At 44.4% G+C, this 16,685-nt stretch overlaps 1 protein-coding gene across 1 annotated transcript; it reads left to right on the top strand.

Annotated features, from left to right (window-relative positions):
- The first annotated feature begins 929 nt into the window (after positions 1–929).
- Positions 930–1,544, top strand: LOC109169719 (purine permease 1-like). The gene has a single exon (XM_019318606.1). The coding sequence runs from the start codon at positions 1,029–1,031 to the stop codon at positions 1,521–1,523; it is 495 nt and encodes a 164-aa protein (XP_019174151.1). The 5' UTR covers positions 930–1,028; the 3' UTR covers positions 1,524–1,544.
- Positions 1,545–16,685: the final 15,141 nt, after the last annotated feature.

Here is a 16,685-nt window from a genome sequence, read left to right as displayed (position 1 = left end):
TACCCATTATTTTACTTATATTGACGGACCCCACACACTAATTAGGCATCAAATGTGGTCTCTTTTCTAATTTTTTTAAAGTGTCTTGAGCATGTTCTAACTGTAGGGTCCGTATCACATTTAGATTAATTTTCATTCACACTCAGTGGGCTCAATAATATTAGCCAGATTAATTTTTTTTTATACGAAAACTCCTAACCTCTCTTAAAGAATAAAAGTGCACGGACCCAACCAAGCTAGTTCTTTTCTTTTCAAATTTGATAATTTATTGGGGTGTAGAGTTCTCTTTCCCATTGCTATTTTTCTTCCTTCCTCAGTCCTTTCATGATACGGAAGAGACATCTCTATTTCTTTCCCATCAAATATATAACCATCGCTGTTACAAAGGTAAATACGTGCATACATGATATAATATTACTTCTTTTATATACTGCAAATTTTAATATTGTTATATAAATAACTATGATATAATTGTAATGTGTTATATTCATCATATTAATTATTATTAATAATTTTGCTTTTTATTGAATAATGATGTCTTTTTAAGACAGTTTAAATTGTTCAAACTTGAGAACAAGCATTCATTTAAAAAGTGAGAACAGATCGGCTGATAATAATGGATTAATTTTACAATTGTAAAAATTTAAATATTTATAAAATTAAACAGTCATTTTTTTTTTTACCAAGACTATGTGGTCTAATGGTATCCAGGTTGGACTTTCATTTGAAAGGTTATGAGTTCAAGAACCATATTAATATATTATATGTATGGTCCTAGCTCGTATGAAAATATCTCTTCCTGTGAAAATTATGAGCTTTTAGACTATTCATCGAGAAGATTTAATTATTAAAAAAAAGTCATTATCATAAATATTACAAATTTTAAAATTTGTATACCAAATTTTTAACGTACTGTTATGTCTACTACCTGGCTGATAAACGCCGCCTGGCCGATCATCGTCCTCCCTCTCGCCGTCGCATACTTTCTCCGCCTCAGAGCCGAGGGCCCGGCGACAAAGCTCTTCTTCATGACGCCTAAGATATTCGCCGCCACGGCTGCTATCGGACTCCTCACTGGCCTCGACAATTTCCTCTACGCCTACGGCATGGCCAAACTTCCGGTCTCCACCACCTCCCTCCTCATCGCCACACAGCTCGCCTTCACTGCTGGCTTCGCGTTTCTCCTCGTCAAACAGACGTTCACGGCCTACTCCGTCAACGCGATGGTGCTGTTGACCGCGGGTGCCGGGGTTTTGGCCTTCGGGGCCGGTAGCGACCGCCCCGCCGGAGAATCTAGCAAGGAGTATATAATAGGGTTCGTGACGACGCTTTTGGCGGCGGGTTTGTACGGGCTGATTTTGCCGGCGATAGAGTTGCTGTACAAGCTAGCAAACCAGGCGATCACCTATACTTTGGTTTTGGAGATCCAAACAGTCATGTCTTTCTTCGTCACCATTTTTGCTACCATTGGGATGATCATAAACAATGATTTCCAGGTAAATATATTATTAATCAGCATATAAGATTAAGATATAAAATATATGAACAAATATCAATTAAGTCTTTAAAAACGTGCAATAGTCGGGAACAAAAACTCATTAAGTCTAATATAGCCACCGCCGGCCAAACAAAGAAGAATAAGGACAAAATATATAAGGAAAAAAATACAAATATTAGAGAGACGGGGAAAAAGATAATAATAATAAAAAAAAAAAAAAAAAAGGAAAACAGTGGGTAAAACCTGTTGAGAATAACCACCTCCGACCACCAAAAGAAAATAGTTATAACCACCTCTGGCCACCAAAAAAAGAACATGTTAGCCACTAGGTTTAATTTGGCCATGATGATTATGCCTTGCCATGATGTGTGGCTGAAGATCAAGCGTAAGTGTTAGTGGCATTTTGGGCACATGAGATTTTGAAACAATAATTGGAAATGGAAAACAAAGTATATTACCCATCCTTTCAAAAAAAAAGTATATTACCCATTATTTTAGCTATATTTATTTAATTATGTACATATATTATTAGAGCGGCCTCATAGTCCGACGGACCCCACACACTAATTAGGCATCAAATTTGTTCTCTTTTCCTTTCTAATTTGATAATTTATTGGGGTATGGAGTTCTCTTTCCCATTACTATTTTCTTCCTTCCTTAGTCCTTTCATGATAGGGAAGAGACATCTCTATTTATTTCCCATCAAATATATAACCATCGTTGTTAGAAAGGTAAATACGATTTTTCCAGGTAAATATAGAGTAATATATTGTTCATGAACATATAAATATATAAAACATATAAGCCATATTTTATAACATAGTCAGTTTATTAGTTAATTTTGATTTATTTAATCATTATTTATTATTTGACTAGGTTAAACAATTAATATGAGTGTTTGATTAATTAGATTTTTGTAACAGCTTATTGTTCCAAAATACTAAGGTCATGTTTGGTAAAATAGTTAGCTTATTATAAGTCATTTTGGCTTATTTGAACACTATTACCTGTTTAGTTTGGTTTAAAAAATCAATATAAGTGCTTAGTTAATAAGCTTTTTGTAACTCCAAAATGCTAAAATTCAAAAAAACTGCTCAAAACAATTTTTTCAATTAGTTTTTTGAGAACATAAATTATACCAAACAACTATTAACTAACAGCTAATTTACCAAACACATCTATATATCTATATATACTAGTTTTTTACGCGCATTGCGCGATTGGGATAATGCCCAATGCTTTTTTTAAATAAGTATTTTAAAGTATATTAAGACAGGATTATATTGAAATTGTTCATGCATAGATAATTGAAGGTTGAATTTGCGTATTTAAATAGGTAATTCTTCTCCCAAAGGTTGAGTCCCCAACCCTAAGGGCCACCCACACTCCGACCCGACAGAGCATTGTGAGAAGTTGTAAATCACGGTGACTCAATGGTTCAGCAGACAAGGCCAAATGCTGATACGCACAAGGAATCTGCCCACTTTGGACATAATTCCCGCACTACCGCCGCCGAAATTCAAACCTTCGTCTCTTCTCCCAAATACTACCCACTAAACCATTGAGCTAAGCCCGTGCGGGTTAAATAGGTAATTCTAAGTTTACAAATGCAAGATAATATAGTCAAGATTGATTATAATTGTCAATAAAATAATTGTATAGGTATCGTTGAAACCAAATACGGGACTTAAGGGAGAACAAATAAAAATTAGGACATAAAATATTAAATATATACTAATATTGTTTGAGGAGATTCCGACATTAGGATTTGTGGTTAAGTTCTATTAAGACTTTAATATTAGAATTAGATTAATGGTGTAGTTATAGTTCTATATTAGACTTTAATATTAGAATTAGACTAACGGTGAATTAACGGAAAAGTTAAATGGATAATCATATAATTAAGGATAAATTAGAAAATCTTAAAAGAAAAAAATAAAACCTGAACAATATGAACCATTCATTTGATTTAATAATTTGACGATCATTTTTTCTACCCAATGTTAATAATTAAATAAATTCGATGGTCAAATCCGCTAACGTTAACCGCTAACTGCTGATTGTCAAACAAGGACATTGCGAGGTAGTTCTCACTTCAATTTGTTGTGTGATTTGAATACTCTCGTTGTCACAAAATCTCTCAAGTAGTTAATATGGTTGACTTTATTAATTATATTTTTTTAATTTTTTCATGGTATTAATAAAATACTTGGTAAATAAATATATAGCATTATTTTGTATTATAACTTTGATATTTAATTAGAAAAATAGTGCACAAAAAAAATAATAGATAATGTAGTGAATATAATCAATTGATGAATTTGAATGTAAAAATTTTTACATTTGAGAAAAATAAAGACAATATAACTAATGAAAATATTTCTTTTAATTAATTTATTGATAATTAATAAAAAAAATTTCACTGAATAAAGACATTGTAAGGATAATGTAGCGAATATAATCAATTAATAAATTTGAATATAAAGAATTTTTATATTGAAGAAAAATAAAGACAATATAACTAATAAAATTATTTCTCTTATTTAATTGATTGATAATGAATAATTTTTTTTTTTTGAATAAAGGCATTATGGACACATAATTCTAAATTAAAGAAATGCATATGTATTATTTTTTGTTGTAACTACTAAATTATTATTTATATAATTTAATAAGAGTAAAATAGAGTACTAATTATGCCAACTTTGATTGGGATGAGGTTCGAACCTAAGACCTTTTTTTATTGAAATCAATGAGTAAGTTAACGGTAAACTAACGGCAATTCTTAAAATTTTAACGGAATTAGTAACGGTGTGTGGGTATTTTAGGAAATTTTAATGTAAAATTTAAATCTGATCAATCTTTTAATTAATCTGAGCCATTCATTTGATTGTGCAAGTTAGGTGTTGCCACATCCTTTACTAACATCCATGTTAATTTGTCCAATGTCTAAACTCATGACTCATCTGTATAATCTTCATCACAATTAAATTAAAAAGAATATGATAGTTGTTAATCCATCCCATGTCTAAACTCATAAATACAATCTTCATCACAATAAAATAAAAAAGAATATTATGATAAAGAATTGGATATGATACATCTACAATTCAATTTTCATGCATGAAATATATTCACAAAATAAAAAAAAATACAGTAATTAATAAATATAATATACAAACAACTTGCTAAAGTGCTTACCTGAAATAGTTGCGAAATATTGCATTTTTTTAAAAATAAAACTACCAATAAAATATACTTTATTAAATTTATATACTACTTTTTCAATATATGCAATTGCATGTATATTAATAAGAACTAAATATGAAACTTTTAATTTTCATTTACATGATTGTATAGTAAATTCTGTATGGTACTACACAACAAAGGAATAATCCTTATTCACAGAGATTGAACAATGTTATTGATACATCAACAAACTAAGCCTAAAATTATTCAGGAAAAAAAATACAGTATTAATTTGATATATATATATATATATATATATATATATATATATATATATATATGAATCTTAAAAATATAATGGTAGTGAATATAAACATGAAAAAAAAAAAATTAATACACATATATTTACGATCCGCACTCTTTTGAGTTGTCATCTCCACAATTAAAATTAGGCATGTCTAATTATGCCTAATATATTGAATGTTAATGGTCATAATTAAAATTAAATATTCACCATAATTAAATTTAACCAATATAATAATATATTCTGCACAGTAAATGTTATTAGGCATGTCTAATTATGCCTAATATATTGAAGTCCTATAATACACGAACATAGGAATAGTGGAATACTATTAGGATGTAAATGGAGATGAATATAAAATTACTATAATTTAATTTGATTTGAGTCTGATTATGCCTAATATATTGAAGTCCTATAATACACGGAAATAGGAATATATCTAATATAAATGGAGATGAATATAAAATTACTATAATTTGATTTGAATATAATGACATATAATAATATCTATATATAAATAATGGATGATATTACATAAATGCCTCTAAATTTTGGGGGAAAAATTTAGCTAGGAGGATTTTACTTTTAATTATAGTTATATAGATAGATTAGGATTATTTTTATGCGTGTACATACATATATTTGATTTGGACTTGTGTACCAAGGCTCAATATAATAAAATGGGCTACGAAGATATCATGTCAAAATTGTAGCTTAAAGAATATAATATAAATTAGGCAAAATAATTTATTTATTTAAGGTAGAAAATACTAATTTAAAAGGAAAGAATAATAATTTATTTATTTATTTAAGTTAATAAATAAAACCTATAGCACCTTGTTAACTATATATAATATCAATCCATTTTTTGTAATACTAATATAAAGAATTTAGGGAAAATGACACTTTTTCCCCATGAGTTATATACCTATAGCATTTTTTTCCCCCTACATTATTAAAGTGGCTGTTGATGGTTTTTGGGTTTTCGGGCCCAAGGAGGTCCAACACAACCTATAGCTGGTGGATACACCTTTCACAAAAGGGTTTGAGTTTTAGTAGTAAAATATGATGCTTAATAGTACTTTGTCTATTCCCTCTCCGGGTTCTGGAATCTGTCCCATACAATGGTGGAGGAGCCCTTTTATAGTGGCTCCTCCTCTACCGTCTTAAAGGCTCATGATGGCCGACTTAAAGGGTACATTCAATGCGCCGAGCCGTTGGGCGACGTTACAGACTCTGCCAACGGCTCTCTTTGGCTAATAACTAGCGGACCGAGCCCGGCCTTTAATGCCTCAACGGCTCCTTGTCTTAACTGTGCTGAAGGCTCCCTCAACGGCTCTCCGGACCGAGTCCTCTCCTAGGTCGGGCTTGGGCCGACTCCTCGTCCCCGCCTGGTATTGGGCCGTCCTTCCGGTCTCTGAACTGGGCCTCCCTCTTTGGACCTGGGCCGAGTCCTGGACTCGGCCCATGCATTCTCTCTGGGCCTCTTTCTTTGGGCCGGGGTTCTCACCCCATCAACTAGTCCCTCACTTTTCCATACCCGGTCCACCAACCTGGGTTTCCAATCAACTAGTCTCTTTCCTCTTCCTTCTCGTCTTGCTTTTTGTTTTCCACGGGAACACTCACAAGTGAGTGTATTTCTTTTACAGGTCCGTACGACTCCGATACCTCCAGCTCCGGCGAAGCAATCGAACCGACTCCTGAGATGGCAAACAGGGCGGAAAAGATGAGGCGTCGCCTGACGCAACGTTCCACAGGTCCGGCCGCTGCGTCCTCATCTCAGCCATCGCCGGCGGTCCGGCCGACTCCTGCGTCTTCCCACAACGTGGTCGACCTCACACCTTCGCCCGTGGTATCGCCCAGTCGGCAGCCGCCTCCTCCCTCTACTGAGAGTCCGAGTTCCAAGCGGCCTGCTGAGCCTACGGAGGGGCCGGCTCCGAAGAGGATCAGGCTGTGCCATGAGGTGGACGAAGACGCCCAAATCTGGATGGGCAACACCTCCGTTCGCAAGTGGTGCAAGGATGTCCTTTTGCCAAAGGATGTGGAGTCGACCCGTGCTCTTGGCGACGGGTTCATCATCGAGGCTTTGCTCCGGTAGTCGTATCGCGTAAGTGTCACTCATTCGGCCTTTCCCTCTGTTTACCCTCATTTCTTTTCTTTTCTGTTCGACTGACGGTTGGGTGTGCAGGACCTCGCCCTCCAGATGGAACTGGGCAATCGGTTCCAGGGCTTTAGGAACGATATGCGGGCCATGACCGCCAAGCAGCGCCAGACGGAGGAATCTCTTCTGGAAGAGCAGGCAAAGCAACTCAAGATGGTGGAGGTGCACAACGCCGAGCTGCTGAGGGTCACCCGTCAATGGGAGGAGGAGAAGGGTAAAGTGGCCACGATCGCCGCGACTTCCGTCGCAGATTATAAGAAGTCGGCGGCCTTCGAGGCGGATGTGCAGGCGGCGGTGGCAGCTCGAAGGAGAGAGGTGGCCAAGGAGTGGCTGGCGACCCCGGAGGGCGACGACTTCCTCCTCGACCTGGGCGAGCGAGATTACCGCCTCGGCTTCCGCGAGGCGCAGATGGAGATTCACGCCACCTTGTTGGCCCGCGATCCTTCGTTCACTCCCGAGAGCTGGGGCCTCAAGCCGGTGCTGGACGCTGATGGGCCGACTGCGCCTACTGACCCGGCGACTCTTCCTGCGGCGACGCCTCCAGAGCTTCCCGAGTCCCTTCCTCAGGCGGAGGACCCTTCCTCTGCTCCCTTTGCTGGACCATCGGCGGGGGCGCAAGTTGAAGGGGTCGCCGTCGGTACCCCCTCCACTGTAGACTAGGGTCTTTTTAGAATAGACCCTCTTTTTGTAAGGGCTGGCCTCCTTAACGGCCGTATTTTAATAAAGAAACAGCCTTTTCATCTCTTTTCACGGAATTTGCCCTTGGGCTCTTTTAATATTGGCATTCTTCTAAGGCTTTGAACTTTACTTTTTCCTCGCCGAGCTCCTCAGTCAAGGCGACTCTTTCATGCTTCCTCCGAGAAACGACTAAGGGCCTGGGCTCTTGTCTCCCAACTCTTTCTTGCCGAGTCCCTCAGTCGAGGCGACTCCTTTCAGCTTTTTCTCTTGGAAACGGCTAAGGGTCTGGCCCCTTGCTTCCTATCTTTCTCTCGCCGAGTCCCTCAGTCGAGGCGACTCCTTTTGGCTTTTTCGCGGAAACGTCTAAGGGTCTGGGCCCTTGTTTCCTATCTTTCTCTTGTCGAGTCCCTCAGTCTTCTGTTCTCAGAAACGGTTTAGGGTCAGTGCCCCGGCGTTTCTATATATACTTGCCGAGTCCCTCAGTCGAGGCGACTCCTTTTGGCTTTTTCACGGAAACGTCTAAGGGTCTGGGCCCTTGTTTCCTATCTTTCTCTTGCCGAGTCCCTCAGTCGAGGCGACTCCTTTAGGCTTTTTCTGTTCTCAGAAACGGTTTAGGGTCAGTGCCCCGGCGTTTCTATATATACTTGCCGAGTCCCTCAGTCGAGGCGACTCCTTTTGGCTTTTTCACGGAAACGTCTAAGGGTCTGGGCCCTTGTTTCCTATCTTTCTCTTGCCGAGTCCCTCAGTCGAGGCGACTCCTTTAGGCTTTTTCTGTTCTCAGAAACGGTTTAGGGTCAGTGCCCCGGCGTTTCTATATATACTTGCCGAGTCCCTCAGTCGAGGCGACTCCTTTTGGCTTTTTCACGGAAACGTCTAAGGGTCTGGGCCCTTGTTTCCTATCTTTCTCTTGCCGAGTCCCTCAGTCGAGGCGACTCCTTTAGGCTTTTTCTGTTCTCAGAAACGGTTTAGGGTCAGTGCCCCGGCGTTTCTATATATACTTGCCGAGTCCCTCAGTCGAGGCGACTCCTTTTGGCTTTTTCACGGAAACGTCTAAGGGTCTGGGCCCTTGTTTCCTATCTTTCTCTTGCCGAGTCCCTCAGTCGAGGCGACTCCTTTAGGCTTTTTCTGTTCTCAGACACGGTTTAGGGTCAGTGCCCCGGCGTTTCTATATATATTTGCCGAGTCCCTGGGGACGATTGACTGCAACCCACGCACTTTTATTCAGATTTCTTGAAGTCTTTGAGTTCATACATGGCCTATCATGGGCTACTGATAAAACCTCTTCAAATGTGCTGCATTCCATATACGGTCTATAAGCTGGCCTTCCATGGTCTCTAACTTGTAAGTTCCGGCCCGAACTACGGTCGCGATGCGGTACGGTCCTTCCCACTTGACCGCGAGCTTGCCTCCTTCGGTGGGCTGGCTGGCTTGTCGATCCCGCAGCACTAGGTCGCCAACCTGGAAGGTTCGCGGGCGAGTTCTGCGGTCGCGGTATCTTTTCACTGCCTGCTGGTACTCAGCCATTCGCGCACTCGCGGCTTCCCTTCTTTCTTCTAGAAAATTTTTCTCAATCTGCAGGCTCTCCTCATTTGTTGCGTCCGAGTAGGTGCGAACCCGGTAGGTGGGTTCGACCACTTCGACGGGAACCTTGGCCTCAAAGCCGTATGCAAGCGAGAACGGACTCTCTCCCGTCGCTCGCCGCTGGGTAGTGCGATAGGCCCAAAGGACTCGATCAAGCTCGTCCGCCCAGTTTCCTCGGATGTCTTCGAGTTTCTTCCGGACCCCATCGACCAGGGTTCGGTTCACATTCTCCACCTGTCCATTTGCCTGGGGGTAGGCCACCGATACCTTGGTATGCTTGATACCGTGTCGGCGGCAGAACTCGGCGAACGCCTGGCAATCAAACAGTCGCCCGTTATCGCTGACGATGTGCTCGGGCAAACCGTAGCGACAGATCACCTTTTTCCACAGAAAACGTCGACACTGGTACTCGGTGATGGTAGCCAGGGGTTCCGCCTCGACCCACTTGGTGAAGTAATCGATGGCCACGACACAAAACTTCAATCCTCCCGGGGCGACGGGTAATGGTCCCAACAGGTCTATTCCCCATTTGGCGAAGGGAATGGCCGTGGTGACCGGTGTATAGAAGGTGGCTGGCCGAGTATCTTTCCTGGCGAATGCCTGACAAACGCCACATTTGGACATCCGTTCAACGCAATCTCGCATCATGGTCGGCCAGTAATACCCTTGAACGACCAATTTTCGGGCGAGCGTGTGAGCACCCTGGTGCGCAGCGCAAATGCCTCTGTGGGTTTCATCCATTACCTTCTCGGCCTCAGGCTTAAGTAGGCATTTCAACAAGGGCCCTCCGAACGACTGTTTATATAGGTCTCCGTCTACGATCCGAAAAGAGGGAGCCTTCCGTCGAACCCTTGCGGCGACTGATGGGTCAGCTGGCAACTCGCCTGTTTCCTTGAATCGCCGGATGTCATCTATCCAGAACATCTCCGGGTTTTTCTCTCGATTCCACCCTTCGATGCTTACTTGCTGGACATCTAGCGGCGCCTCTTCGACGCTCGGCCGACTTAGCTCCTCCTTCTGGCAAATCTTTATTAAGCGGTCCGGCACCCCTTCCAGGGCGATTTTTGACAAGATGTCGGCCTCTACGTTGTCCGCCCGGGATATGTATTCTATTTCATAAGCTTCGAATCCCTTCAACATCTTGTTGGCACATTCTTTGTACAACGCCATCCTCGCGTTCTTAGCTTCGCACGCACCCGAGATTTGCCCGACTACTAGCCGGGAGTCGGTTTTGACTCGTAGCCGTTCGATTCCTAGACCCTTGGCGAGTCGGAGGCCATTCAATACTGCCTCGTACTCGGCCTCGTTATTTGATGCAGGGAACAGGTATCTTAGGGCGTAATACAGCCGAAATCCCTCCGGAGTGATGAGCACAACGCCGCCTCCGCAGTGCTGTCGACTTGATGCTCCGTCCGCATGCATCTCCCACCACTCGCCCGGGGTGCCCTCCGAGGCACGTTCCTTCTCCTCCTCGCTCGCCGTACACTCGACCAGGAAGTCGGCCAAAGCTTGGCCTTTTACGGAGGGCCTGGGTTGGTACTCGATCCCGTATTGAGTTAGCTCGACGGCCCACTTCACTAGCCGGCCGGAAGACAAGGGGTTCCGTAGTACATTCCCGAGTGGTTGATCCGTCAGGACCCGGACGATATGGGCTTGGAAATAGGGCGCCAACTTGCGAACGGTGACCACCAAGGCATATACGATCTTTTCCAGGGCAGTGTACCGTGTCTCGGCAGCTTTCAGTGAGCGGCTTACATAGTAAACCGGGTGCTGGACTCGGTCCTCCTCTCGAACCAACACCGAACTTACCGCTTTGGCCGAGGCGGCGAGGTACAACAGTAAGGGCTCGCCCTCCTGGGGGGTAGACAGTACTGGGGGAGTCGACAGATATCGTTTTAATTCCTCGAACGACTGTTGGCATTCGGCGGTCCAAGCGAATCCCTCTTTCTTCTTCATGGCTTCGAAGAAAGGCACAGTCTTATCCGCCGATTTGCTCAGAAAACGGCTGAGGGCGGCCAGTCGTCCGGTCAAGCGTTGTAGGTCCTTGATAGTGGTAGGAGGCTGCATGTCGAGGATGGCTCGTACTTTCTCTGGGTTAGGCTCAATGCCTCGTTTGGTGACCATGTAGCCCAAGAATTTACCGCCCTGGACGGCGAACGCACACTTCTTGGGGTTCAGTCGGAGGTTATATTTTATCATTACTTTAAAGCAGTCGGCTAAATCCTCCGCGTGCTTGTCCTCCTCTTGACTCTTGACGAGCATGTCGTCGACGTACGCGGCCATTGACTTTCCTAGCAGGTGGTGGAATAGCCGGGCGACCATTCGGGTGTACGTAGCCCCGGCATTTTTGAGTCCGAATGGCATGACCCGATAGCAATACACTCCGTCCGGAGTTAGGAAGGCGGTTTTCTCCTCGTCTGCCGGGTGCATGAATATCTGATGGTACCCTCTGAAGGCATCCATAAAACTGAGCAACGCTGACCCGGCCGTCTCGTCGACTAGCTGGTCGATTCGGGGCAGAGGGAACGGATCCTTTGGGCACGCCTTGTTAAGATCTGTGTAGTCTACACACATTCGCCACGTCGGGGGCTTGGGCACAAGGACCACGTTAGCCAACCATTCCGGGTACTTGACCTCACGGGCGTGTCCGGCTGCTAACAGCGTGCTGACTTCTTTCTTCACAAACTCCCGCCGATCGTTTGCCAAATATCGCTTCTTTTGCACGACCGGCCGGTGCTCCGGGTCTACGGCGAGTCGATGCGATATGACCGATCGATCTACGCCGGGCATATCTTCTGGGCCCCAGGCGAAGACCAGCCGGTGCTCTTGGAGTACTCTCGTGATTTCCCCCTTTAACTTCTCCGAAAGGCCGACTCCGATTCTCACTCGCCTGCTTGGCTGCGCTGGGTCCACTTCAACTTCCTCTAGCTCGACGGCCGGCTCCGGGCGTGGTATCACTGCTTTCTTAGGGGGCCTCTCGGTGATCTCATGGACCTGCATCCCACACTTGCCCATACCTCTACACGCCTGCAGATAACAGTCGCGGGCGACCTTGCGGTCACAACGCACCGTTCCTATTCCGTTCGGCGTGCGGAATTTCAGGCACAAATGTTCGATCGAGATCAGAGCCCCAAGATCTTCCAAACCCGGGCGGCCGAGTATGGCGTTGTGTGAGCAGGCTAGATCGACCACGATGAACTTCATGCTCAACTGTTGCACGTTCGGATAGCTGCCGATTTCTACAGGAAGAGTGTTGGATCCTTCCGCCTCCACCGAGTCCCCGGTGAAACCGGCGAGAGGGGTATTCACGGGCCTGAGCTGTTCTCGGGTCAGCCCCATCTTGGTAAAGGTCTCCAGGTACAGTACGTTGACGCTGCTCCCGGTGTCGACCAGGATTCGGCGGACGACCACACCGTTGATGTCCATGGCGATGACCAACGCGTCTCGATGCGGGGTTTCCCCGGCAGGCAGGTCTTTATCGGTGAACACGATGGGCTCCCGACATGTCTTTTTGGAGCTCTCTTCTCGACCATAGACTGTTCCGACGTATAGCTGCCGAGCCCAGGCTTTTCGGGTGTTCGCGGAATCGCCGCCTTCCGGCCCGCCGACTATCATGTTAATGACCGGCTTCTGGCGCCATTGGGCTTCGTCTTCTTCGGAAGCCGGCTGCTTGCCTCGACTGTTTTCCGAGCTGGCGACGGGTTCCTCACCTCCTCGACCGGTCGACCTTCGCTTCCATTGGTTAGGGGGCGGTGTCCCTTGCTGGATGATCCCCTCCATAATCTTCTTTAGATAGTAGCATTCTTCTGTGCTGTGAGTATAAGATTTGTGATAGCGACAATATTTAGAAGTCTTACCCGTATCCTCGTCCGCTGCTCGGTCGTCCATCGGCGGAGGCGGAGGCGGGGCGACCGCCTGTACTTCGCGGACTGGTTGCTCTGGAACCGGCCGATAGGTGCGAACGACAGGTCGGTCATACGGTCGCCTGACCTCGGGTCGCCGAGCGGCATCCGAACGCCTTTCTCTCGTTTCCACCCGCGTCCTTTTTCCGCTGGCGGACCCACCGACCTCACGCTGCCGTTTATGCTTCATGGCCTGCTCTGTGTTGGCCCTCTTATTGGCCATCTGGACAGCCTCCGCGTATGTCGCCGGGCGATTGTCCCTTAGATCTCGATACAGCTGTCCGGATCGCAAAGATTCAATGAAGAAGGTGAGCGCCGTTTGGTCCTCCACCTCTTCTATCGACTGGATCTCCTTCTGCCAGGGAGCAAGATAGGCTTTCAAGGATTCGCCTTCATCCTGATGGATGTCGCCTAAGTGCGTCAGATCCTTCTGTGGCTTGATGTTAGCGGCATAGTGGCTCATGAAGCGGTCTGCCAGTTCTTCAAAGCTGTGGATCGACCCTGGGGGCTGACTTACAAGCCATCTTTGGGCGGGCCCCTTCAGCGTAGGTAAGAAGGCACGGCACATGACCGGATCTCGCACTCCTAGGACTTGCATCTTAGCTTGGTAACTTAATAGATGTTCTCGCGGGTCGCCTGATCCGTCGAATGTGGCTTGCTCCGGGAACTTAAAGTCGCCCGGTATCTTGAAGGCCATGACCTCGTCCGAGAAGGGCAAGGCGGTTAGCAACGTACGCCCCGGGGATTTGGCTTTTCCCTCCATCCGTTCTCTTAGATTTCGTACCTCTTGTACTAGGTTGGCCACTTCGACCCTTTCCCGGGTGCGATTTCCCGTGGATTCCGTGCTTTCGCCGACTTCAGACTCAGCCGGTTGGGCAGGGTTGCGAGGGGGTTGCTCCACGCGGCGAGTCTCAGTCCTGGCCCTTTTGGTTCGGCTCTTTTCTCGTGCAGCTTGTCGGTCGCGGACGACTAATGGGGCACGACTGGGCTCCCTCCGGCCTAATCGCTCTCTTGCCGACCGACGCCCGACGTTGGGTCCTAGCCGAGAATGAATGGATTGCACCGGCTGGCTTTCAGCCCGTCGGCTCAATTGCCGGTTGTCTGGCCTCTGAGGCGGTCGCAGCTCGCGTTGCTGCTGGCGAGTGATGGACTGTTCTCTCACTCCTAGACTTGCTTCCGCACAGGCGCGCCCGATTGCGCGCAACTGCTCCGGGGTGAGCAGCACTTGAGGTGCTTGCGGGTTTCTCTGCGGCGTCGGCGGCGGTGTCGTCTCGTTTTCTTGGCTTCGGGCATTTCTCCTATTCAGCTGGTTTCTCAAGTCGGCCTCCCGTCCGTTGTCTTGACGGCTCGACTGTTCCTCGCTTCCTGCCATATCTGGAGTTTGCCTGATTCAACTATTGTCCCTCGGACTCGCCTCACTCAAGAGGACACGTGACTCTTCGTTTCGATTCCCACAGACGGTGCCAGTGATGGTTTTTGGGTTTTCGGGCCCAAGGAGGTCCAACACAACCTATAGCTGGTGGATACACCTTTCACAAAAGGGTTTGAGTTTTAGTAGTAAAATATGATGCTTAATAGTACTTTGTCTATTCCCTCTCCGGGTTCTGGAATCTGTCCCATACAATGGTGGAGGAGCCCTTTTATAGTGGCTCCTCCTCTACCGTCTTAAAGGCTCATGATGGCCGACTTAAAGGGTACATTCAATGCGCCGAGCCGTTGGGCGACGTTACAGACTCTGCCAACGGCTCTCTTTGGCTAATAACTAGCGGACCGAGCCCGGCCTTTAATGCCTCAACGGCTCCTTGTCTTAACTGTGCTGAAGGCTCCCTCAACGGCTTTCCGGACCGAGTCCTCTCCTAGGTCGGGCCTGGGCCGACTCCTCGTCCCCGCCTGGTATTGGGCCGTCCTTCCGGTCTCTGAACTGGGCCTCCCTCTTTGGACCTGGGCCGAGTCCTGGACTCGGCCCATGCATTCTCTCTGGGCCTCTTTCTTTGGGCCGGGGTTCTCACCCCATCAGCTGTTTTCCCCCCTGAAATGTTAAATGGACATATTTACCCTTAAACTAAATATTTAATTTATTTTTTTTTCTCCAACAAATTATGACCATAATTTGGTTCAAACTAAACAAACACTATAGCAACCAAACCGAAATATTCCAATTACAATTTAGAATCGAAATTCGATATTTAGAGTTTATTAAAATCGTGAACCGGAACGGACGGTTCATGTTCCGAACTAAAAAAATAAAATATATTTATTGTTGAATTTAGATTATTTTAAAATAAAAAATAAAATTTTAAAATAAAGACGGTTCAAAATCGCGAATCAAATCCGGAACCGCCGGTTCACGGTTCAAGATTCAATTTTTTTGATACATAATTTTAATAAATTGACATTTAAATATTGGGTTCTAGATCTGAATTATAACCGTAAACTATTAATTCGATTGCTTTAGTATCCGGTTCAATTCAAACCGAACCATGGTCATCCCTACGTATACGCAATAATTTGTTAGAGTAGTAAAATAAATAAAATGTTTACTTTAAGGGTATAAATGTCAATTTAATATATCAGGGGGAAAAAATACCACTTTTAGAATAATTAAGGGGGCTAATGTACTTACCTAAATAATTAAGGGAGAAAAAGTGCTATAAGTATATAACTCAGGGGTAAAAAGTGTCATTTTCCCAAGAATTTATTCAATCACTCTGCCTTTACCTTCTTCCGCTCCTCTAATTCGACTTCGGACTTGTAAGCAATATATGAGCAGATTTTAGGGATCTAATTTTGCTAATTTGGGTGAAGACATTTATTTAATGTTTACGCTAGCTTGTATATAAACCTGTAGAATGGCTTATCTACTACTTAAAAAATACAACTACAATTATCCTTTTGCTATTCATAGTAATTTCATATTTATTCTTTATGTTGGCTAGCTAGATGTCATTGTCATCAACCCTATAGTTGATTTTATGATCTTTAGGTGATGGCAGATTCTATCAACACAATTGATCGGATTATGTAAAGGAACATATATAGGAAAATTAAAACAAGAGAGCCAAATAAAGATTTTTTTTTAAAATAAAAATAAAAAAAATTACTCTAATTGCCTTTATCTAGCTTGTGAAAATTTGATACTAGGGCCTGGTTGGTAGGCCTTTAAGTGGTCGGATTCGGATAAGTGCTCGGTGGACAATCTGAAAAGCGTATGTAAAGGCCCAACATGATAGTTGACAATAGTTATCCTGTGCAACCGAATGTACCATGCGCATGGTGCATACGGTTCAAAACGATGTCGTTTTGATTAAAAACGCGCGTCCCATTTAAAAAAAAAAATCAAGTTCGACTCTCAGCAATAGCATTATTGTGGAT

Source organism: Ipomoea nil, unplaced genomic scaffold (assembly GCF_001879475.1).
Source record: "Ipomoea nil cultivar Tokyo-kokei standard unplaced genomic scaffold, Asagao_1.1 scaffold3321, whole genome shotgun sequence".
In the NCBI taxonomy this organism is placed as follows: domain Eukaryota; kingdom Viridiplantae; phylum Streptophyta; class Magnoliopsida; order Solanales; family Convolvulaceae; genus Ipomoea; species Ipomoea nil.
This window is presented reverse-complemented; position numbering and strand designations above follow the sequence as displayed.